The 26,052-nt window shown below is 39.1% G+C and overlaps 1 protein-coding gene and 1 long non-coding RNA gene across 3 annotated transcripts in view; one reads left to right on the plus strand and one right to left on the minus strand.

The window, feature by feature from the left end:
• Positions 1 to 1,056: 1,056 nt before the first annotated feature.
• Positions 1,057 to 19,736, minus strand: tgfbr2b (transforming growth factor beta receptor 2b). Of its 2 annotated transcripts, XM_083558591.1 has the most exons (8): positions 19,408 to 19,736; positions 14,742 to 14,892; positions 14,385 to 14,575; positions 13,894 to 13,953; positions 8,029 to 8,810; positions 6,867 to 7,008; positions 3,862 to 3,989; positions 1,057 to 2,076 (listed from the first exon to the last, which is right to left on the minus strand). In XM_083558591.1, the coding sequence occupies exons 1-8, from the start codon at positions 19,484 to 19,486 to the stop codon at positions 1,888 to 1,890; spliced, it is 1,722 nt and encodes a 573-aa protein (XP_083414717.1). In that variant the 5' UTR covers positions 19,487 to 19,736; the 3' UTR covers positions 1,057 to 1,887. The 2 variants fall into 2 exon arrangements, with proteins under 2 accessions (XP_083414717.1, XP_083414716.1); XM_083558590.1 differs by lacking the exon at positions 13,894 to 13,953 and having other exon boundaries at positions 19,408 to 19,724.
• A 3,510-nt stretch (positions 19,737 to 23,246) lies between these two features.
• The window catches only part of LOC310730850, a 69,839-nt gene continuing 67,033 nt past the window's right edge, over positions 23,247 to 26,052 (plus strand). Inside the window, exon 1 of the long non-coding RNA XR_014534982.1 lies at positions 23,247 to 23,370. This is a non-coding gene — a long non-coding RNA (uncharacterized lncRNA). The remainder of the gene's footprint in view (positions 23,371 to 26,052) is intronic.

The raw sequence follows: 26,052 nt of genomic DNA on the forward strand, positions 1-26,052 counted from the left end.
CTCTAAAGTCAGACAGGATCTGTCTGAGGGACACAGTGTTCAGTCTGCTGTTCTGTTTATGGTAACGTCTGTTCAGCAAAGATCAGCCTAACTGCTGCTGTGTGTGAGCTGAAAGTTCTCGCCAAACACGCTTACGCCTCAAGAGACTCAGTGTAAAGAAGAGCTTATTAAGCTCAATTACATGGCCATTCGCCTGCTGCTCCTCTCTGCCCCTCACTTAGCACACATGCAGTTCTGCCTTTGTAGGACCATGCTGCATGCCTCCAGACTCCTCAGGCCAAACGTTTCTCATCATTACACAAGGCATGCTGGTAGGGTTTATTACCCATGATGATTCATTTGAAAAAAAAAAAAAGAATAAAAAATCTGTTTAAAAAGCACAAAGTTAGTGTGAAATGAGAGTCTGTTAACAGACTTGTTTCCCAGAACTGAGATAGTGTGAAGATGCACTGACAACAACACAATAAATGATCAGTTAAGCAACTGACTACTGAGAAAGTAATGTTGTCTAAGACATATTTGGAAAACTCATCACCGTGTCCAGTAACAGGGAGCAGTGTCACAAGTAATAAATATGCCAATCATCTTTTTATAAGAGGTGGAAAATGAAGTTGAAGAGTGAAATCCAACCTTTCTCATTTAACCTTTATTTATTCACATCATATGAATGAAGAAAGATAAAAAAATAGCAGAACTTCAACATCTTAACTATCAAGCTACAGCTTCCCTATACCCCATACTCAATACCCCATTTTCTACCTTTAGTATTTATCGTTTACTGTGAAAATTGTGTAATTGTGCTTTGTGTACCTTTAAAAATATTAAATAATAGTACATAGTGGGTCCTTTAAATAGCTTTACGTATAAAGATATGAAGTTTCACTACCTGTATTTTATAGTATGTCCTCTATTTCTCGTTAAATTCCTGTCCATCTGCTAATGGTGTATATTTTAGTCAAAGAAACAAGGAAGGTAAAACAAACAAATAACTTGAAACGCAACTATTTAAACATGAAATGCAACTAAATCTTGCAGAAATGAAGAACAGCACAATAATTAGAATAAACGTTGTAAACAAATTTATTTAATCATAAAAAATTTACAATATATTGCTTATAAAAAAGACAAAAAAGGCACATGTAGCTGTTTTCCTGACTATTTATAAAGCTACACCTTTATTACAATACTTTGGTGGCAGAATAGAGTCCTATTCCCCCTTTATCCTTTGCCTTTCCTTAACTGTAATATGATTTATTCATTCAATACTATATTTACACTGTGCTTTGTAATTTGGCAAATGAGTACAAATAAAACAAATCTTTGTTAAAAACGATGCCAAACACACAACATTCATTTATGCACATGGATTTAAAAATGCTTACACACACACACACACACACACACACACACACACACACACACACACACACACACACACACACACACACACACACACACACAGTGCTGAATCAAACTGTACATGTCATAGAATCTCTTATGAATACCTGTTTAGGTAATGTTTGAAGTGAGTTGTGAGGAGTGAAGCACCAGGCACATCCTCTTGCCATAAAGCCACCAGTGCTTCTTTACTGTTTACATATGCATAGAAAATCTGATAAAGTGCATTAACTCTTTGGTTATGAGGCACATCTAAAGCTTAAAGCTGTTCAATATCCCTGTGGCCTGTGCCCCAAGGCCTTCGATACGCACCCGCACACACAAGCACACACAGTTTATAGCATACTGAATGTATTCCAGTTTCCATTGTTTGGAGGGAGCTGTCCTGCTTTGATGATCACTCGATGTGACTACAGACATCATTCTCCCAGTCCAGAGTGACATTAAATGGCCTCTCTATATATATATTTCACTCTCTCTCCCACTCTTTCACTTATCATCACTGACGCTCACAGAGCAGTCCTCTGGAATCTTCTCCTCAGAGCTGCTACGGGTGGACAGCTTATCCAGATCATCGTTAATCTCCCTGAAGCGCTCGGCCACACATTGCGCCGTGAGTCGAGCCTCGGGGTCCTGGTCCCAGCATTCATTGATACTGGCGCACACCAAAGCCACACCCTGTAGGACAGTACAGTCGTGTTATTGCATTTGAGTAGAGACAGAAGGCCAACAGTTTACTCAATGTTCAATATTCGCATCAGGCCATTTAAACACAAACAGACTACTGCACCCTAATATTAGACCAAATACAGCTGAATTATTCATTCTGTATCATAAATATAACAAATAACTCAGCTGTGGTTACTGCATATGAATCATTTTGCATTTCTCTTATAACCTTATAACCAAAGCTTTTAGTGAACAGTTACAACGATTCATGTATTACTGAATGATACATTATGTGTTTTATCCATTTGTAGTTATATGCAATTTTGTGAAATGTCTGCAAAACTTAGTTATTTGTTAATTTTTAATGTTAGTATCACTTAAAGCAAACAAAAACAAAACACCAGCAACAACAACAAAAATAAAAACCAATAAATCAGACATCACAAAGCCCAAAGTTCTAAAGACTTTTCCACAGAGGAAAACTAACTATTAAAAACACTAATAGGTTTATTATTAGTATTACATTATGTACCTATAATCCTGTTATGGAGCTGCTACTCTAGGAATGATGTGGTATTAGAACAAGTGCACTCATCTTACAATATTTTTCTAATGCGAATACAAGCAAAAATAATCTTTCGAATTAAAAGTGGGACTATTGCCAGGGCTCCTTTTGACCATTCAGGTTTAAGAACACAACAGTGCTGTGTTATAAAGCGCAATACAAATTTTACTGCCATCACTGACACGAAAAGTTAGTCAATATAAATGCCATTCTAACACATAAACTCAGGAGGAGACGGAAAACTAATTTGTTGTAAACCCTGTCAGCCAGATGGGTCTCCCTCCCACTGAGATATTGACATGAACGTCAAGATGGATGTCTCTATGAATATTGTGCTTCACTGCACATGCTCCTTCTTTTTAAGAGGGAATCGGGAGAGCTGAATTGAATGCATACTGGATGGGCATGCATTACCATATGCCTTGATAGTGTACGCTATATGGTCAAAGGTTTGTGGACATATAGGGGCCTTTTCTCACACTGTTCCCACAAAGTTGGGAGCACACAATAGTCTTTGTATGTTGTAGCCTAAAAATATCCCTGATAATGTGACTAAACTTAGCAAAATTTATCAAGACATGGTTTGCCAAGGCTGTTGCAGGAGAACAATGGAACACTGACTGTACTTCTGACCTCCTCAGTCAGCATCAGTGCTGTGGAAAGCTTTCTCAGAAGAGTGTTAATTATATTAGTAAGAACTAAATCTGAAACAAGATATTCAGTAAGCACATATGGATGTGATGGTCAGGTGTCCTATTAGCAAGAGAATCCTAAAAATCTAGAATTGCCACAACTTTTTGTGGATGCGAATTTTTTTATAGAATTTCAAATCTGAATAGTATTATATAGTATAATTATTATATCTTCTATAAAGCATGTGCTGTTGTTTCATACAGCTTTTATGCAATTACCAAATGACACAGTTGTTATGTAAAGATTAGCTACTATTAACACTATAAACTATAAACTTTAATACTATTATAGAAAATAGCTGATTTATACTAGTCCTTGGATTTGGTTGGATTAATGAGTGTAAGTCTAACAAGACTATACAAATAAAAGTATGACTTCTTATGTTGCAGCAATTCCTACTAATTACTGGTTGTGATCTGCCTCTTTCTGTCTTTATTTAAAATTTTAAATTTTTTTATAGAAAAATCTACTTTTGTTTCTCTCCAGTAGCCATCAATAAATATCACTTTAGCTGTAACAAGTGCTTGTTGTCTTACTGGGTGCTTCGTCCAGCTGCTAGGGATCTCAGGTCGGCCCCTATCCCGAAGCACGTTGTCTTTCATGCTCTCCACACAGGGGTGCTCTCGCACTTTAGAGCCAAATGGAGGTTCATAATCTTTTACCTCTGAAACACACACACACACACACACACACACACACACACACACACACACACACACACACACACACACACACACACACACAAAGGAACACAATTAATCACTCAGAGTATAACTTTCTACAGGAAAAAGAGCATTTTCAGAGATTGTAAGTGTTCTCTGGGGCTCTAAAAGTCGACGTGAGAAACGCTGAGGTTTGGGGAAACAGTATTGTCGGAAAACTCACCTTTGGAAATATTTGTCTGGCACAACCTCTTTACACTGGGCGAGCAAACAAATGCAAAACAACGTTGGAGTGATCAGCTTACCCAGCAGAGTGCCAACAATAATGAGAAGTTATGATGCTGTGTTGTTTGTTTTCCTTATGAGAACAAATTGGAGGAAATATGGGATAATGACTGGACTGTGCCAGAGAGAACATGAACAACAGTATTCCAGTAATTTTCCAAACCATGTGAAAAGGAGCTCATAGCAGCTGGGCCATAACTCATAACAGCTTTGGCTTTATAACTCTCACCCATCTAAACACACACACTCAAGACAGGAAAAATATATGACAAAAAAAAAAGGGCTATAATAGAACAGTGGGAAGGTTTGCCAATACAATGCTAACCAAAATCCATTCCCACAAAAATAAGTAGATGAATAAGTTTACTTTGCTATTTTTTTCTTTTAAAGCGTGAATGTGTTATGTGGTTCCTCCCCACTAAACAGGCCCACAGGAAGAGGCTAGACCAGCATGAAGTCTGGGACAGGAAGTACAGGGATGTGATTGGGCCCCCGCAGTGTAGCTGACTCCACAAGCGCACACATCCTGTTTTTGACAAGTGGACTTCCCCTGTTTAAATTCTAAAACAAAGCATTCGTACCGCATTAACTACTATTCCTGCTGTCCGCGTTAGGCTCTTGGCTACGAACTCGAGAAGGTGAAATGGCAGACATCATACAAGCCACACATTAACCTGCCTTGTGTTCACTGTGTTGGAGGGATTAACCAGTCTTACACCTAAAAGGCATCAGAGCAGCGCACAAAGAGAGGAAATTGAACCTCAGTTCTTGCTCTGCTGTATGTCTGTTCTGAGGGTTGTGGCCTGTACGACGCAAGTGTGCTCACTATGTGAGGAATGCAGCGGTTTTGGTAACAGATGTCCCGTGCACCAAGACATCTCTCTCTCCAGGCCGGGCTGAATGCCTCTAACTCAGCTTTCCAGGAAAACACTTTTCAACAACCTTTTCCTTTTCAGATCTGTCTGTCTCATACTGTAACTCAACAGTCCTACCTGTTTAGGCATCTAAATTTTAAATAATATTTAAATCATTCGAAGAGACAGATCAGATAGACCAAAGTACAATTCTTTACCTAAATAACAGAGTATTAAACAACAGCAACAATGCTGTATGATTACCATGCACTGTCTAAGCCTTAAAGAATTTTGGGTGAAAGCTGTGAATATGTATGCATGTCACAGAGAACAACAAGCCTGTAGTGAATATGACACCTGTAGTGACAACTGGTCTTGCCATATGGAGTTCTGTCACTTGCCACACAGCTGCTACGCTGCTATGCCCTGAACTGCTCTATCGCAGTGGGTAGGAGTGGAAGTGATATTTAGGCTGGCTGCCTCTCAGCTCGCCACTCTACTCTACGCTGTCCCAGCCAGGGCCGCACCCCAAGCTAATTTAGGACACGCTAACAACAACAACACAGTGTGCCAGAGCACAACAAGGCAGTTTTATGACTTCTTCAGGATAACTTCAACTGTATTGGATTCCGGTGGTTCAAGACTGAAAAACAGACAGGATATTATCCTAACAATTCCTGCTACATCGGTGCAGCGAGCTTGGCAGGAATGTGACATTCAGTTTCTCTAGTCTGTTGGGAAATGTCTCAAGTTCTGCAGATAAGCCTGTAGGAGCCTTTCAATCACTGAGGGGGCATGCTGGGGCATGTGGGTAACACAAATCCCATGCTTTGATGGTATGCTTGACACCACACATACACATACAGAACAGTGTGCACAAGGCTCATTAAAATAGATATCACCAACTGCCGATACACACAGAATCAGTATAGCTATAAATTGCATCACACACATCACTTTTCAGACATAATTTATGCATTGGCCGCTTGTTTATAAAAGCTCACTAATCCCAGTGCTACTTATAGTAAAACGTGGGCATACAGATATAGTCTAGAAATGAAAATCTCGATAAGGTTTAAGGCATTAAATGTGACTCTATCATACATTTATCTTGCTAATCTACTTGTGAACCTAATTTGGTGCATAAAGAATACATACTATGCATTCCATCTGAGAACAGTGGGTTATATATAAAACAGAATGTTTTTTAATAAAATTCTTAGATCACATTACAATGCACATAGACACTGACCCCTTCAGAAACCTCCCAGCATTTCTTTCCACCTGCTCAACAAAGGTCTGACATTCTACACATTCCTAACACTCCAGCAGGTCAGTTAACAGTATTGCTTCTATGTTCTACTTTAGAGTTATACTGAGAGGCTTCCAAATAACAGGAAGCAGCAAATCGGTCAAAACCGCGCACGGGCCACTTTGGGATTTCTATGCACTGCTCTGGGACAATAGCCTGGCCGCACTCGCAAAACAAAATGCCACAGACTAATGGGAGAAATAGCTGGCTTATTTTTATCCAATCCCTCCTTAGGGGGCAACCACTGTCTCCATAGAAATAGAACTCTGTTACTTTAAGGGGTTAGAAATACTGACACAAGACAGGTCTCTTTTTTCTTCACAAAGTACCACGAATAGAACAGACACAAAGAAGTTCTATGTGTTTGCAAGTGTCTTGCTACTCTGTTATTTGGCTGGTTGGGGGTGCGGTGCTATGAATGATCTCACCTCCAATGGCGTTACACCTGGAAGTGATCTCCCACAGCACCAAAGCCATGGAGTAGACATCAGTCTGTTTAAAGGACTCGATGTTCTCCAGATTTATTCTGGACTCCAGCACTTCTGGCGCCATGTACCTTGCTGTTCCAACCTGCAAATGAGGAGACAATACAGAGTCACGGCTCATTACATTGCTTTTTCTCCCTAGTCTAAACTCTGCATTAGTCTTGATCTTCATCTTGGACTTCAAGAGTTATCACAAGGAGACTCTGCATTATCTGATCACCAAACAAGTACTCTTTGAATTTAGAACAAAGATATTAACCACCAAAACGAGTTTGTAATGTATAATGTATAATCAATACATCACATAATACAGATATTCAAACTACAGATTTAAAAAAAGAAAAAGAAAATAAATATAAAATTTATTTTTTGCTAAAAAAAATTAATTCAAAATTAAAATGAGCAGTTATATGATTACAAAATCTTCACAGGAAGTGACTTGTTTACTCATTCACCCAACACCTTGGTACGTTGCATTTTCAGCCTGTGAATCATAAATCAAGGCAAACAAAAAGAACAAAGGTCACACACAAATCGAAGTGTGAAGATGCCTGGGGGGGTTTCCCTCTGCATGTTCAAACATATCCCTACTCTAACTCCTACAAAAGTTTGAGATTCTGCATTTGCTATGTACCACGCTAGTGCACCATCAGAGGTAGCAATGTATAAAAGAGGAAATAAAAACAGATTTATATCTACATATATCTTCTAGTAACTTAAGGGTTCATTCCAGTAGCATCTTGTAAATGTCCTGAAACTAAATTGTAGTTTATTTACCCATCAACCTGTAAGTAGTAAGTAATAATGTTAGTAGTAGTTGATCTCTTTTGGTAGTCATGTGTTCACTGAATATTACAAGACCTATCATAACAAAGTTAATGAATGGGAAATTAGCAGTTTAAAGCTAATTGAAAATTAATTTGCCTGAACTTGTAATTTTCTGTAATCTGTAAGAAATTTTATATCAAATATTTTTTATACTTAAAGGTTTTGAGAAAGGTGTATTACATTCCGCTATTTGGTTTTTCACGAGTTTTCAAAATCTGACTCTTTTTTATGTAAATGTCTTTTTCCTGGTCCCTGAGTCAAACACAGAATTAATTACCTGTCCACTGTTGGCCAAGTCATCCACAGACAAGGAATTATCCAGTCGTAACGCCAGGCCGAAGTCACACAGGCAACATGTTAGGTCATTCTTTACTAGGATATTGGAGCTCTTGATGTCTCGGTGGACGATGGGCACTTTGGGCCTTCCGCAGGGTGTGCGCTCACTATGTAGATGAGCAATTCCCCATGCCAGTGATCCGCCAAGCCTCCGCAGGTCCTCCCAGCTTATCAGGTGGCGAGTGAGGTAGTCTTGAAGATTCCCACGAGGATGGTAGGCTGTGATTAACCAGAACTGCCTCTCGACCTTCCTTTCTTCAGCGGTGAGGAAGTGCAGCACATTCTCATTCTTCAGGTCAATGTCAGAGAAGACGTCTTTCTCGTTCTTCCAGGAAGCATACTCTTCACACGGGAAGATCTTCACAGCAACTGTTTCGAACTGCTGAGATGAGCTCTGCCTAAGCTTGGCCCGGTAGACCTCTGCAAAACGACCCTTGCCCACCTGCATGTCCAGCTCAATGGGTAGTGGTTCTGTGTTATGGTTGAGACTATTGGCGTGTGTGGAGCTGCTGTCTGACCGATCGTCATCGATCATGATAGCACAGGCATCGCTGCAGTCTAGTGGACCTTTGCGTTTTGAAGGCTTTTTGGTCTCCCATTCGCTAAGCTTGCGACGCCTGTAGATGCGGTACCAGTAGAAAGAAGCCACAACTAACACAGCCAGAACCAGCAGAGGCAGCAGGCTGACCAAGATTACTAAAACCATCTCATGGTCTGTGGTGCCTGGATAGGGAAAATATGGAGACAACTTAAGATTAGTCAACTTTGGCAGATAACATTTGAAACCCATATTTAAACACATCTACAATTTTAGTCTACACCTATTGCATGGTCTTAAATAAACTAAAGGCTTGTAATTGCTGCTACTTAGATGCCCCTCGGGATGAAGGATGTTCACAAAGATGCTAAATTTCACATTTGGTTTGCGTTTCTGAGAGATGCATGACGAAAAGGGCTATACAATGAGACTCTGTCTACAACCTTCAAGGAAATTTTCACTGCCACTCAGCCTTCCTGCCAACGTGAAGTTTGGCAAATTCTCTCGAAACATTACAGGTTGAGTCTAGAGACTGGCACAGACTAGGGGCAGCTATAAGGGGCATAGAGTGGGGTAAAAAAAGCTCAGCCTGTCTACATTTTTCCATCATACACACATTACACACCACCATCACCAAAGTACAGACATAAAACCTTCAAAAATAGATACCCAAATCTGGAACATTTTACGTGACAATAAAAGAAAGAGCAGCCTGGAAAGAATTCCAAAACAAAGAAAAGTTAAAATAGATTTATGTATTATACTTGTATTCTTTCTGGAAAGAGTTGTGCATTTTTTGCACACAGGGGCAAAAACATACCCCCCAGAAAACAGAAAATAACTCCCTGCTGTGGTAAGCACTGAGATTATTTACCATTCTCCGACCATTTAATTAAACACATCTCTGTGTTTGTGTATGAGCGTGCATGCGTGTGTGTGTGTGTGTGTGTGTGTGTGTGTACTAAGCTATTTAGAACAGTCAGTTCAAGCTTACGTTCTCTAAAGCCCCTGACTCACAGGTTAGTCAAATAGACCCTAATTGCTTCAACATTTCAGTGAATCACACAACATAGCAACACAGTCAGGATACAATGTGACACCATTAAAACTCTTATTAAAATCTAAACAATATGGCATGATTGGATGTGAAAGCTTAACGAAGGTTTTGGAAAATTTTCACTTCCCCACCCTTTAGACAAATATCTAGCTTCCAAGTGAGTGCACTTAATCCTGCAAATTCCACACGGATTAATGGCCTCTGGTGAAACATTTTCATATCAAAATATCACTGTTTTATTTGCCAGATGTGCAATTTAATAAAATCTACACTGTCCTGTTTGGATAGAAAATGTGCTGGTTCTGCTAGGTAAGGATTAGTAATATGCATAGTAAAGTGTTAGGGTCACTGTTATTTGTTTGTTATGGTTACAACTCCATTTCACAGTATGACTAGTGCCATAAAAGCATTTATCACTCTTTTTGCCAGCACTCTTTCTCTCTCTCTCTCTCTTTCTCTCTCTCTCTATCTCTCTCTCTCCTGGGCCGACAGTGAGTCATACCTGTCTTTAGAGCATCTGCTCTGGATTCCATAGTGTGGGGGAAAGAAAGAAAAATCGTCCCAGACTAGACCTGTCAGACAGACAGCTTTTCTTCTCCTTTTTATATTCTCTCAAAAAATAACCAGTGATAAAAGATCAACTGAGGGTGAGCAACACCTGTACCCTACATCAAAATCAGTCTTGGAAATTAGTAAATCATAAAAATGACACACACTGAGTTCCTTCTCTTTTCTCTGAAAAGTCTACACCTCCAGAAGTCCCTGTTGTGAAAGCAGTAGAGAGACATATTCCAGGTGCTCATGAAGGGATGCCCTTTTACAAGAGTCTCATGTGTGTCTCGAAATAATTTCACTACTAAAACTAAAACGATATGCACAGACCAACAATGTAAAAATGACTGCCGTCAAATGTATTTCCCATCAGCAGCCTGTCAGTGTTGCCACATACACTAACAAGCTGCAAAAACTTTGTGTGAAACTTGTCATGTGAGAAGCTCTGACTATAAAAGGGAGATGCTTCCAACAGCCATAAATCAGGACAGCTGCTGCCGTCTACAGTACATTTGTCACTCTATGTACTGAGCCAATCACGTTTACAACTTCAACAACAGGAAAAAAAAAGTGTGCAAATGTGCTGCATGACCAACATACGCTCTCTGAAAAGCTTTAGAAGCTGCTTATTAGAAATGTCTGCACTTTTGGTGGAAAGCTAATCCAGTAGCAGCTATTACTATTAAAGGTAAAAACAGAAGTAGAGATGTGTGGTTTGCTTAGTGATAACCAGCTGTATTCAATTCAGAGCCAGATATGGTTTATTTTGTCAACAAAAAAAAATTTAATTATTGAAAAAGTTACAGCCGGTAGTTTTTTGCAGTTTGAATGAGTGCATAAGAGTCTTCAATTGTCCTCTAAGTCCTCTAAACTGTCTTCTTGTGAATGACATTTGGCACTCAGCTACTGACAGCTTCAAAAGTTTTGATGACGCACAAACACAGACCTCGTCTCAGTTTCGGTTTGTCATGATGTTTTATGTTCAGCGAAAATTATGAGAAAAAATAACTTTGGCTCTTTTCCTACAAGTAAACATGAACTTCCTGCAGCACGTGGTCACGAAGAGTAGGACTCCTTCTCAGAATCTGCCTTTTCACATTTCATGCATAGCACACCCCAGAAGTACAGTGTAAAGTCTCTGAGTAAAGTAGAACACATTCTAAACTTTATATCAGGGCTGTCTTTACTTATCTTTACAAATCTTATGTTTGTGTACCATAAAGAAATTACTCCGACACATGGCGCACACAACACTTCGGATCTGCTAACACGAAAGTGTATTAAGTCAGAGCATGCCCAGTACATTCAGCTGTTTTGCTATGTGGTTGTGTTGTCTCTGTTTTGAGTTAAAGAGACAGGAAACCACACGTCTGGGATCCTCTGCTGCCTGCCTCGCCACATAACCGGAGCCAACAATACAGTCTGTCTTGCACAGGCTAAACACTGCTAACTATCGTGCAGTTGCTAAAAACTGTTACAACTGTCTACAGGTGTCCTATATGTAACCTGAGCTAAATTGTAATTATATAATTATTACTGTAGATATTCATGTATGTTTATATACCTGCCTACAGTCTACCTAAACTGTAATTACCAGCCTACCACAATTTAACCTACATTCTAGATTTAATAAAAATCCAAATTGGAAACACTTCTAACATGAAATATTCCAATTTTCTGCCTGATAAGCAGTGGCTTGGCCTTTATTTGCATTTGGCATGTGATAGACTGTGTTTATTTTTTGATGACAGAACAATATTTGCCTGTTACATATTCAGTGCAAAATTGTTATTGAATTCAAATTTAGGGTGACTTCAAAAGTGGTAGATTTAAACTTAGGAGCTTTTTTTTTTTTTTTTTTTTTAATAAAACTTACTTTTAATAAAAGACTAAGGAAAATTGTTAAACTCCATGAGAAATAAACATATAAAATATTCTATACTATATAATAAAATACTATAGATATCTATATAATCATTATACTCTACATGATCTTTAAAACAATAAATCTTAAGAAAATAATAAAGGTATCTTTTGCCCAAACTGTTCCAAAGTAGTTTAAACAACATAGTCCTCTTCTTCTTCTTTAGGGGTCGCCACAGCGGATCATCCGTCTCCAAAAGACCCCCCCCCCCCTCCGTCCGCATACACCCCCCCCCCCGCCCCCCACCGTCCTGTACCTCTGCCTCTTTCACCCTAACCACCTGCATGTCTTCCCTTACCACATCCATAAACCGCCACTTTGGCCTTCCTCTTTTCCTCCTTCCTGGTGGCTCCATCCGATTACTATTCCACAGTAATAATGGAATAAATAAATCTAGTGGTGGTTTCCACGAGCAATCAGACCCTTATAAATCCAAATTTACTGAGTAACTGCTTTATCTCGGTTTGGGGAAAATGCGAATTTTAAGTCTATACTTACTATACTTTAACACTGGGCATGAGGAGGGAAGAAACCCTGGAAGATATGCCATTCCAGCACAGCACAGTGCAGAGCACACACACACACACACACACACACACACACACACACACACACACACACACACACACACACACACACACACACACACAAATTCTTAAACTAATTCACACCATGGGGTAGTTTATCTTCCCCAGTCCACCTACTGGCATATTTTCAGGAGGCTGTTGGAAACCCGGGAATATGTACATGAACGTAAAGACAACATAAAGAAGCAGCACACAGAAAGATCTTATCTACTAAAGGCACAAAACCTGGAAAATAAAAAATTCTACACAACAAAGTTGGTCCCAACAACTGGCAATAGGCTTCTACTGTATTATACAGTATGCGAGATTCACAAAACAAATCCGTTTGTTGTTTTCACAGTACTGAGAAATGTTTAAAAAGTTTTCATCTGTGGTAATACACATACACATACATTACAGAAGTTGTATGCAGCAATTATGTTGGAGTTTCCCCATCAAATATGTTGCAGGTTAGCACTAATTATGCAGTGTATACGGCTACTCTCAGGTAAAAAGCAAAACATATTTAAGTAGGAATGTCTGCGTGACTTTAGCATCAGCACTGTCAGTTGCAGAAGCAAAAGTACAGTACAGAAAAAAAGTGCAAATACAGTCAAGCACATTTGCACTCCTACGGCTCTGTCATTCAGAAACACACCTTCTTAAAACACACTGCTACAAGCCATGCTGCAGCAGAGCTTTAACCCTGCGAAGTTTGACTTTAAAATCTCTCTAACCCAACTACCCACACACAATCCTACAAGCACATGCATACTGTACCCCACCACTTTCTGTCCTCATGCTTGAAAGCGCATTCAGACAAGATAATTAGCTGGGCATTTCTAAACATTCAATGGCCCTAAGTGACAAATAGGACCTATAGGGAGCCCCTAGCCACATCACTCACATTATTATTTTATTTGCAGGAATGCGAAGGATTAACAATTTATTAAACTATATAAAGGGAAAACAGTTTAATAAACAATAAAATAAAAAAGACTGAACACCAACTGAACTTGAACATGCACATTTGTATTCAAGGAGAAGGAAAAAAAGAAAAACAATTATTACAAAACAATCTGCACTAAAATACTTGCTATTTAGCTAACTTAATTTGGACAAAGGGGGAAATCTAGTCATGTAAAATCGAGTTGAGCTTAAAAATGTACCTGCATCCCTTTCAGTTGGGTTTAATGCTGACGAGTCCCAGAAACATTTCCTTTTAGCACCTGAAAAATGACCATTAGATTATTAGGCTGCTTAGCATGGAAAGGTGTGAAGTTGAAATAATTTCGTCTTTCCTTGCAATCGTCTGGATTACTACAGGCCTGTATTGGACTAGAAATCTTTGATGTCTCAATCACCTGAATGGTGATAATGAGTCAACAGACTGTTGTCATAGGTAGTATTAACATGCTAGAAACGTATCCAATAGCTAGAAACGAGATGCTATTCACTAGCATTTTATCATTATAGTTACTTTGTTCGAGAAAATGGCAAAATGTTTTAATAAGCATTAAGTTGTTACTGCCATGTACTTACTGTGGGTCTGTTTCTTAGTTTAAGCATTTTTCCGGTATGCATTTTTCCAGCCCAGAGAGATATGAATGAGATTCTATGAGATTTTCTCAAAGGATAAAAGAATGAAGCTGAAACTCACTGTGAGGAAAAAATAGGTTCTCGTTGCACTCCTCCTCACCACAAGAACAGATGTAGAGCAGACCATTGACTGTCTTTTGCTCCTTCATCTCACATATGGTGCTGTTGTAGTCCTTCAGAAACATGCCATACAGAGGTTGTGTTGGAGCATGACACACTGTCTCGATTGTGTTGTTCTCATCGTTCTTCCTCCTGAAACACCGGACCGGACATTCAACATTTACAGGGATTATTAAATGAAGAGTGTGCATGCATAATATACCTGATAAGGAAATGTTTAAACAGCACTAATGTTAAAAGATGTGAAATGAAGGTTTTGTCTTTCTTGAAAAAAAAGAAAAAGAAAGCAATGACATACCAGATTGCCACACAGACTTCATCGGTTTGTTCACAAATTGAGGTAATGCTGCAGTTGATTTGGCATGTACCAGTGCCAGTACAGGTGGATGGTTGCACATCACAGAATTTACACAGGCTGTTTATCTTAACTCTACCAGGGACCTCCCCTTCTAAAACACAACAGACAAGCACACAAGTTCCACAATTAAAAACTTTTGAATTGAATTTGATTACCGAAGCAATAACAATAATACAGACACTTGATATTAATGTTTTTCTTTTTAATACATGAGCAATAAGCATAATCCAACAATAATAATAATAAGATGAAGGAAACATTCTGAAAAAGTACTAAGTGAATGACTTAGTAGTTGTAGTAAGTAATAACATGAACAGAAATCATCGGCAGAAATTTAATTAAATGTTATACTTCCCTTTATCTTAGAAACCTGTTGTGGATTATTTACTTGTAACAGCATAATCTGTTATTTATTTATTTTTTATTTTATTTATTTATTTATTTTATTTTACAAATTTTTTCCTCTGTTCCAGTTCTCACCATATTTGAGCCAGGTAATTACAACCCTACAGCCCTTTATTATCTACCTAAAGTTTGTTTTGGTCCGGAACAGTATGAGATTTTGACCTGGTGGTCTCTGAGCATTGGATTAGTGAAGTCTATATTATTACATTGCATCTATAATACCTCTTTCCTGTCTTTAAAAGGGGCATACCAGTAGATTGGAGGATGGGGAGTGTGTAAAGGTGCATTATGGTGTGTCAGCATGATCGGTATGATCTTGCATGATGATCTCCTGGGCCATCACCTCCTTTTGACATGTATAGACCTGTACTCCATGCTGATAGTTTCCTCAGACACTAACCCAAAAATGCTTAGGACAATTTTCCTTGGCGCTAACGTTATTATGCTGGATTACTTAAAAATAAGTGTTGCCACAAATACACCACTTATACTGATTTGGAATCAGGTGTGGAGAAAAATGTGTTTTATTGTGTGCTAAAACTGTGTGTGAATGGTTTCTTTGTCATAAATAAATGTGATGCATAGTCAGACTTAGCCAAGACAACACCAGTAGATGAAAACCTCATGGCTGTTTGTTTGAGTGTGTGTGTGCATGTGTGGACTCAAATTTGTGTGTGGGGGCATATGCAGGCATTAAACAGTGTAATGTAGCCCTCTTGACCAGCTGTTGGCTTGTGAAAATAAGCATGCCTCCCATGATAAAAGCCTTCCTCTCCCCAGATAAAAAGTTTCCTCGCTCCTGATTGGCTGAAAAAGGCAAGCGCTTGGGCCTAAACAGCATAGGAAATCAGGTCTTATGTATGTAATAGGATATATAAGCACTGCAACCAGTGAACAGCTGGTAAAACCCACGAACATCCAAATACAACAAATTGCACTGATGCAATATCAACCACATTAAGCTATTAAAGAAGCCACTGAACTATAACTTTGACCCTTTATTGATATAAACTGCCATTTAACACATATGCTAAGAGCCAGCACAATCGAGTAGTGAGTGGTGTTTAAAGGAATATTTCAGGGTTTATCACCTGAATCTGTGTCACAGCCATGGTTATGACAAACTTCCAGGAATTTTTATACTCACAAAATAATGGAAACACATTTATAATGGGGGTCTAAAGGCAGTTGTTGAAATATTTCAAATATGCAACTAAATAAGGTGACCTTATCCCTACAACCATTATGATCTACCAGAAGAGGCAAATTGAGAGTATTAACTATCAAATATAATACGTTTTATAAAAAATATGGGTACCGCACAAAAATGATATTGGTTGCCCCAACAACTGTCATCTATTATAAGTAAGATTTGAGTAAACAGGCTGTTCATGATTTTCTCAATGCTGGGAAATGTTTTGAAATACTTATCTGTCATGATCACACACACACCACAGATGTGGTAGATAGAGATTATATTCAAAACACAGGCGTATTCCTTGATAAATTGAAAAAACACTTCAATACAACATTGCAACAGTCATGGAGTGTCTAAACTATTCTCAGACAAAACACAAAATATAAGCCAGAGCTATTCCACACTCAAAACTTCAGAGTCCTTCCAGATGCACTTTTTGTGAGCCAGACAGTGGAACACAAAATGTTCTTAACTGGTATTGTCTGTAAATCCTATTGTAATATCTAAACACTCATATCATTAAGCAAATATTTTTTTTTAAATAAGGCTCCTAAACTAAAGTGTACTCCCTGTGTGACCTTTCCTGTCTTAGATTTTCTCCACCCCTCACCAGTAAAGGATGAACCAGGTGACCTGGATGAGGAAGGAAGAACAGACAAGGTGGAAATGTGTCTTCCTTTGCACAGCTAAAATAACAAACTTTGCATTAAAAAAACTTACTTCCACTGTGGAGAGTTATCAGTGGATTGCAATAAAAACATTTCTCTACATGCGTCATGGGTGGAGTGCATCTGGTTTGCATTTGATATTACAGTGCCAAAACATGCAGCGAAGACAACAGGCTGACTCTGCTGATCAGCTGGGCAAATGTTCCGGGTTAGTAAAGCAGGCCAACAGTGGATTGTGTCCATGATGAGGAAAGGAAGACTAATATGGTCAAATCAGATCTAGCCACTTAAAGGTTATGTGACCCCTCTTCTCCTCCCTAAATAGCTGTTTCTTAGCTCTTCACTCAGAGGCCCAGAGAGGCAAGAGTAAACATGGGCTCAGACTAACACCCCTTCCTGCTTCACTGCATGGGCGTTACAGTTTTCTGAAGGCCTACAAAAGGTCTCTTTCAGATGACAAGCATTGCTCTGCTGCCTGCACTGAAGAGCCTTTCACTGGAGAGTCCATCCTTTTAGTTGCCTTAAAGGAGATACTGAAGACCTCAAGTCTCCTTTATGTGTTCGTAATGCGCAATGGTTCAGGTACAGTGTAGGTCTTCAAACAGGAATTTGTTTGTGGCGTAGCCAAAAAACAAAGAAAGGGTTGGTTTCTATATTTTGTGTCCAGGTCTGAAGCTCGACATTAAGCTGGTGGCGTTTTTAGTTTTCAATCAGCTCAAGGCAACAGAAACACTGGCACAGTTTATTTTAGAGTAACATGTGATTATCCACATCATGGTAGTGGAGTCAAAGTTGCATTCAGACAGACAGGCAGCCGAGCACCCAGACAGGCAGGCAGACAGACAAGTAGACAGACAGACACGTGATAACAACCAACATTTACAGCAATCACATGCACACACAGAATCAGATAAAAAAATACTTTTAGGGGCCTTAGTAAACATGGAGGAGGGTCCAAAATAAGGATATAAACGCCCTTGTGTTGTACTCTAACGAACGATGGTGTGTAAACAACAAGTACAGAAAGTAGACAGGGAACAGATAGGTAAAGGATATGTCACTAAGAATGTCCACATACTATAATTAATAACTAAGACAAATAAAGATATAGTAATTCAACAAAACGGATCTCTTTCACTATAGGCTATAGAGGAACCATTAGCTTTGTCTCTCACAGACAGCGTGCACTTCTAGAAGAGAGCTGAGGCAGGGAGGGACTCATTAGATGTAATTAGTACCTAACTCACCTATAATCATAGGATAAAAAGTTCAACTGAATGCCAAGGCTGAGGAGAATAAACAACCGGCATACACTATTCGATAAAAGATAGGAGGTTTGGCTGCAATTGAAATCGTTCCTCCCCAAGATCACACTGCTGTGAAAGTGTCACTTGAACTCACAGAATAGCAAAGAAAAGATCTGCAGTCATTATTAGTCATGAGAGATTCATAACCTGCTGGTTGCAGGAGTTTTGGCAAACTTGTTATGACTTGACCTTACAGATGTATATATGCAATATGAGTGAAACAGTTTTACTTTAGGTGTTTTTTTTGTTTTGTTTTGTGTAATGCATCGTTGAATGCATGCTCTTTATCTTTCTTTTTAATATTTTGTGGTGTAATAATTATTCGGTTTAATTGTGCTTGCACTGTGCAATGCAGTTTCTACATTTTTAAAGCCCAAGGGTAATACATCAGAAACTAGATTGAAAACAATGGCAAATGATTAAGCTTATTTAAAAATAATATAGTATAATATTCTATGATGAGCTAAACTGTGGGGCTGTTCCTCGGATCAAACTTAGGAGGTTGATCATTTTAGAACAGAAATAAATGTAGCAAATTAGTATGTATATTTGCATATATATATGCTTTGTATCATTAGCATGGACAGTGTGTTTGGAAAACATTAAAAAACCTATAAGGCCACACTAAACGGGGCTGATCGGAATGTGTTGTGACGTGAAGACACGCGATTGTGAAAAAGTCCAGTGCACTTCAGATGTGAAAACACATCTCACATCAGCCACTCCACAAAACTTTTCACAAACTCTATACCGCTCTCTCAAAGCTGAACTATGAGCGGTAGAGAATTAATAATAAACCTCAGACGTCAGAGGACAGGTATCCGCTCTGCAGCAATGACGTCATTCGAACCCGGCACCTGTAGAAATGTTCTTGCGTAACTTTTTCTACACTCACAGGGAAATAGTACACTGAGAGCCAAGCCGATAAGACCTGTTGAAAACAGCTGCTGTCAGTGGTGTTGAGCGGTGCTCCTCTGTGTTGGTAGTGGTGTCCCAAATCTACTAGAAGTTCATAAGCACAGACTTACCGACTGCGTTCCTCTCGAGCGCGAGCGTAGACATGAAGACCGCGAGCCAACATAGTACGGAAAAGCCAGCGTACTCCATTAATACACTTCTGTCTGTCCGTGTCTCACATTCATGAAGTCCAAAGTGTCCCCGAGCTGGAAAGAAGCGGCTGCTGGCTGTAGCTCCAGCTCCCTGACTCCGGAGATGAACGAGCAATATCTTTCTCCTTTCTCCAGCGTGTGTGTGTGTGTGTGTGTGTGTGTCTCTCTGTACGCGTCTCTGTGTGTGCGTGCGTGCGTGCGTGCGTGTGTGTGTGTGTGTGTGTGTGTGTGTGTGAAGTGTGAGTGAACGCTGAAGCGCGTTGACTCACTGGATTCTGCTCGCTTTGCTCTGAAACAGGAAATCTTTCAGTAAGGGCAGGACTTTTCCTCCTCCAGCTCCCTCCCGCTACAGAACGCACTTTTTTTTCTGTCCCGGTCTGTAATTATACGCCTAAAAGTCTAATTTAGGGTAGACCACTTAAAATGACACGTTGACAATATCACACACGCGCGCGCGCGTTTTTATTATTATCATTGTTATTATTTTTTATACCCGAAGAGAAGATTAGGAGATAAAGTCGGTTGCACTCGAACCCGTGCTCTGACATTTACATTTATGATTATAGGCTGCTATTTATGAAGTCACTACAGTTCAGTTCTTTCATGTTAGTTTTGCTCCTGTGCAAAAAACAAGCATGCAAACAAACAACATAAATGATCTAAGTTGACACAGGCAGGATAGGGAATAATACATAGTCATAGCAAGGAATAACTTGTATATTCCTATTATACACAAAGGTAATATTAACACCTTGGTTAAAATGTTTGATGTAAAATGAACAGAGGTGACAAAAGTACACACATCCTTCACTTCAGTAGAAGAACAGGTATTTATGTTTTAAAATACTCAGGTAAAAGTTGAAGTACTGACTTTAATTTTAGACTCAAGTTAAAGTAAAGAAGTTTGGGTTTTGACATGTACTTAAGTAAAAAGTAGCCATTAATACCATTATTACTACATGTTTTGGACCGTGGACCGTCACTTCATATTAAAATTAGGGCTGTCAATCGATAAAAAAGATTTAATCCCGATTAATGGCATGATTGTCACGATTTAACCCAACGAAACTTAATCGTACAATTTTTAGATGTTAAGAAAATAAATGCCGCTTAACACAAAAATAATTTGCGTTAACACTTTATTGACACGTTAATTTTGACAAGCCTAATTTATATATTCATACAAAACGAATAAAAAAATCTTCGTCCAGGCTGAACATCCACCATATAGACCACAAGCAGAGAAAAGATGATGATGATCAGGTGATCAGGAATGTCTCTGTTCTCAGTCATATTTACATCACTGACTTCCTCTGTCTCACCCACGTTACCCCCAGACTTCTTGTTACCTTCTGCCCTGCTCATTGTTATCTTCATAAACTAGTCTATGTTTGTGGCGAAATAAATATGTTGAGGGCCTAAAAACAGCACGCAGTGAGAAGAAAAAATATATACAATTCACCAAACAGATTAAAACTAAAGTAACAAGCCTGTTTTGAAAATGTAAGAAGTAGAAAATACAGATATTTGTGTAAAAATGTAATTAGTAAAAGTAAAAAGTTGTACGAAAAAAAAAAAGTACAGATACCAGAAAAATCTACTTAAGTACAGTACTTCAGAAACCTCTGAAAATAAACACAAATAACCATTGGTCAATGAGCCCAAAAAGTATACTATATGGCCACTATATATTGGGGCACCTGACTTTTCCAGTCATATGTGGTTCTTCCCCAAACTAATACCACAACCATGCAGGCACACAATTTTATAGGGTGTTTCTGTAGCATTAACATTTCACTTGAAGTAGTAGGCCTAAGCCAGCATGACAATGCCCCTGTGCACAAAGCCAGCTCCATGAAGTTACGGTTTACATGAATTGGAGTGGAATATCTTGAGTGGCCTGCTACAGAGCTCTGAGCTCAACCCTGCTGAACATCTTTAGGATGAATTGGAGCACTGACTGCACCCTAGGCCTCCTCACCTCACCTACATCAATACATGTCTTTTCTAAAACCCTTTGTCGAGGTTATTATAACAGCAAATGGAGACTGAATGTGGAACGGGATGTTCAAAAAGTGCATACAAATCACATGGTCAGGTGTCAGAACTTTTTGATGAAAGCTAGTTTTACATTTAAATTTTCCTGTTATAACATACACAAGAATGCACTAGGAAAAGGATACTGTCCTGCCACTTCTTGCTCTTTTGGGAGGAAGAGACACAACATGAGGTTCGATAACTTTAACAACCAGTACAAACAGACAGGTCTGGGCATGCACACACCTGGCAAGTTGCCACTCAGCCATCCTTACACACCCACTTGCTGAACATGGAGAGGAGAGAAGAGAAAGGAGTCACACAGTCTGTCTCCAACACTAAACACACAGCCATGAGCACCTGATGTAGAGACAGGCAGAAATCACACTTCAAAGGACGGCGCATAAGGCTGTGTTCTGAGCCCGCAAGCCAAACCTGCCGAGATCTTGTGATAATCGATTGTTGTTTGTGCATGATCGTGTTGAAACATTTTCTGGCCTTATATAACTGTACTAGGGCACACACATATCACTAGGGTTTAGATGTCTTGTTGGTCTACTCCTACGTCTTTTCAGCTACACTGCGGATTGAAGTACCAGACTAAAACACACCCTCACTCCTTCAATCACCCAGACTGCACAACTTACTCTCACTTAAAATTACACCAAGGGCACGTTTGAGTCATATGCATATCATTAGATCTGAGCACCCATGCAGAACGAGCAGCACAGGTTATGAAAGCTCTGATGAATCATTTCAAGAGCATCTGAAGGTTGCAACTTCATAGAATGGGGCTTCACAAAAAAAGAGATATATTCTTCTTCTTTTGGCAAGAGAAAAGACAGCTGAGAAAGAGACAATTCAAACCCCAGAAACCTCCAACGATAAAAAGTACAATTTTTCAAGCTAAATACTGGGAATTTAGACATGTCACTCCAGCAGATGAGTTACTGTTGAACCGAAGGAGTTTTATCATCAATCATCAAATGCCCTTAGGATGTCCCACCCTATGATAAAACCTTCTTAATAGTTGATCATTAAAACACATATCACAACAACACAAAGACAGACATTAAACACAACATATTTAACAAGCTAGTCAATATATGTTGTAAAAAGCACAGGCCAATATACTATTCCTGTGGTTACATTATTCATCTTTTCCATCAAAGCGTTCTTAGGAGTCCAAAGTTTGTTCAGGTCTATACTTGGCACTTAGAGGCAGAGTAGAGGGGTTGGGTTTCTGTTGGCACGCTTTGCTTTGACAGAGGTGCTGTGTCTAACACCTCCAGTGTCATTTGATCTGAGCCACGTGGAAAGCGGCAGTGAGCAGAATGCTTCATACTGTATGTATGTGCCGCAGGTCAGAACCATAAACCAAGGGGAAGGATCTTTGCTTTGCTGATAAAGTTTTTACTTGTATAAGGACAAGTACTTTTCAAAATGTACATTTCAATTGAACACTGATATATAATGGTTTCAAACCAATTCAGAACAAGGATGCAAAAACACTTTCAGTTCTTTTGTAGCGTGCAGATGAATAGATATACTGTATAGATTGAAAATGAAAGGGTCTACCTTGCAGCCATTGCTATTATTCAGCACAGCAGTGGCACTGCCATCGTTATGGTGCTATGGCTGTGACGCAGATACGAGTATATTAAGAACAGCCGTGTTCCTGGAAATTTTAAACATCCCAATGTCACTGCTGAGTTTAGACTGTTGACAGTGGTGAACTGGTTGGACGTTGACCACTGATGAAAGACTAGAGGATGATGAACATACACTGTGCATGGAAAAGATGAGCTACAGCCTCTTTGTATACATATGAGATGGCCCACCAAGGTAGGTGTGTTGAATAAAGTAGCCAGTAATAATATACACTGCTTAAAAATCACAGCAAACGCATCTGTACTTGTATTACATTACACTATTTCTCAGATTTTTACAGAATTCTCCTGAGTGTTGTGTATCTCTTGATCTTAGACACAAGAAATACACAAGTAGTGATATGGTCAAGCTAATAGTCAATCTGAGTGACTCTATTTGCGAATATTTTAATCCGGGGTATATGTGTTGCATCACAGCCCTGCAAAGAAAGTCATTCATATACACATGCAGACTACAGCTTCTATAAAGTGTGCATAGTTTCCTTTTCAAAGGCGTAAGCTTTCTAATGATGTCAATAATTAATCGATATTGTGCAAACATTCCTAGTAAAGAAAATAGCAGCAAGTATGGCTAAAGAGATAATAGTATTCACATTTTAAATTTGTCACCAACCTCTTCACTATAATCTTTTTGTAGATTCAAAGTACATTACGGAAGAATATCCATCATATAAACCATTATAAACCAAGAATCTACTTTGATCAGCATGAAATGAATAGAATCTGTGTAAGAGAAATGTAAATAAAAATGCCTCACAAAACCCAGGCTACATTATATAAAGATATTTTACACACGAGAACACTAGATGATGGATATTGGGAAGTGGAGCATGTTTTATTGCAGGGCAAGTGGCTAGGGTACAGAGTTGAAGGCTGTGCAAAATAGACTGTAACCCTGTAAAGGAACTCATGGATGTCTACTAGAGTGCTAGCAGGAATGAGAACAGCTGCTCACCCACGGTCTGCTGAGCAAAAAAAAAAAACGTCTGCACCGCACTACAAATCATATCAGCTACACAAACAGCACACAACTTTAACATTGTTTGTCTTTTGAGGACCATTAACATAATTATTAATGTAGATAATGAATGTAATGCCTACAACTAAATCTACCCTGTTTTTTTTTAAATATACAAGCTGTAGTTTTGCCTCACAGGGACCAGCCAAATATCTATATGCAAGCTCAGGCATTTATCTGGATTTCACAAGTTTTAAACACTCAGGTTAGTACACGTCATGATGTTAACATGCTGATTACATTCAGAGTTTATAAACAGGATATCAGTCATCAACATTCACTTAAGATTTAGTTAATAACATTCCACAGAACCTTAAAAACGCTCCGTTTTGTTCCTAGACATGTGAGGGGCCATATATTCTGTATATATATATATATATATATATATATATATATATATATATATATATATATATATCTATATCTATCTATCTATCTATCTATCTATCTATCTATCTATCTATCTATCTATCTATCTATCTATCTATCTATCTATCTATCTATCTATCTATATATATATATATATATATATAGTGAGGAAAATAAGTATTTGAACACCCTTCTATTTTGCAAGTTCTCCCACTTAGAAATTATGGAGGGGTCTGAAATTGTCATCGTAGGTGCATGTCCATTGTGAGAGACATAATCTAAAAATAAAAATCCAGAAATCACAATGTATGATTTTTAAACTATTTATTTGTATGATACAGCTGCAAATAAGTATTTGAACACCTGAGAAAGTCAATGTTAATATTTGGTACAGGAGCCTTTGTTTGCAATTACAGAGGTCAAAAGTTTCCTGTAGTTTTTCACCAGGTTTGCACACACTGCTGGAGGGATTTTGGCCCACTCCTTCACACAGATCTTCTCTAGATCAGTCAGGTTTCTGGCCTGTCGCTGAGAAACACGGAGTTTGAGCTCCCCCCAAAGATTCTCTATTGGGTTTAGGTCTGGAGACTGGCTAGGCCATGCCAGAACCTTGATATGCTTCTTACAGAGCCACTCCTTGGTTATCCTGGCTGTGTGCTTCGGGTGTTGGAAGACTCAGCCTCGACCCATCTTCAATGCTCTAACTGAGGGAAGGAGGTTGTTCCCCAAAATCTCGCAATACATGGCCCCGGTCATCCTCTCCTTAATACAGTGCAGTCGGCCTGTCCCATGTGCAGAAAAACACCCCCAAAGCATGATGCTACCACCCCCATGCTTCACAGTAGGGATGGTGTTCTTGGGATGGTACTCATCATTCTTCTTCCTCCAAACACGTTTAGTGGAATTATGACCCAAAAGTTCTATTTTGGTCTCATCTGACCACATGACTTTCTCCCATGACTCCTCTGGATCATCCAAATGGTCATTGGCAAACTTAAGACGTGCCTGGACATGTGCTGGTTTAAGCAGGGGAACCTTTCGTGCCATGCATGATTTCAAACCATGACGTCTTAGTGTATTACCAACAGTAACCTTGGAAATGGTGGTCCCAGCTCTTTTCAGGTCATTGACCAGCTACTCCTGTGTAGTTCTGGACTGATTTCTCACCTTCCTTAGGATCATTGAGACCCCCCGAGGTGAGATCTTGCATGGAGCCCCAGTCCGAGGGAGATTGACAGTCATGTTTAGCTTCTTCCATTTTCTAACGATTGCTCCAACAGTGGACCTTTTTTCACCAAGCTGCTTGGCAATTTCCCCGTAGCCCTTTCCAGCCTTGTGGAGGTGTACAATTTTTGTCTCTAGTGTCTTTGGACAGCTCTTTGGTCTTGGCCATGTTAGTAGTTGGATTCTTACTGATTCTATGGGGTGGACAGGTGTCTTTATGCAGCTAACGACCTCAAACAGGTGCAT

Source organism: Silurus aristotelis, assembly GCF_946808225.1.
Source record: "Silurus aristotelis genome assembly, chromosome: 1".
Classification (NCBI taxonomy): Eukaryota; Metazoa; Chordata; class Actinopteri; order Siluriformes; family Siluridae; genus Silurus; species Silurus aristotelis.

Excerpts from the sequence above, each read along its gene's own strand:
- tgfbr2b (XM_083558591.1), bottom strand. The coding sequence starts at position 19,486 with ATGGAGTACGCTGGCTTTTCCGTACTATGTTGGCTCGCGGTCTTCATG. Across the intron at positions 3,990-6,866 it reads CAGGTGTAACGCCATTGGAG|AGGTAAAAGATTATGAACCT; the intron begins GTGAGATCATTC and ends TGTGTGTTTCAG. Across the intron at positions 2,077-3,861 it reads GCAGCTGGACGAAGCACCCA|GGTGTGGCTTTGGTGTGCGC; the intron begins GTAAGACAACAA and ends ACTGTCCTACAG.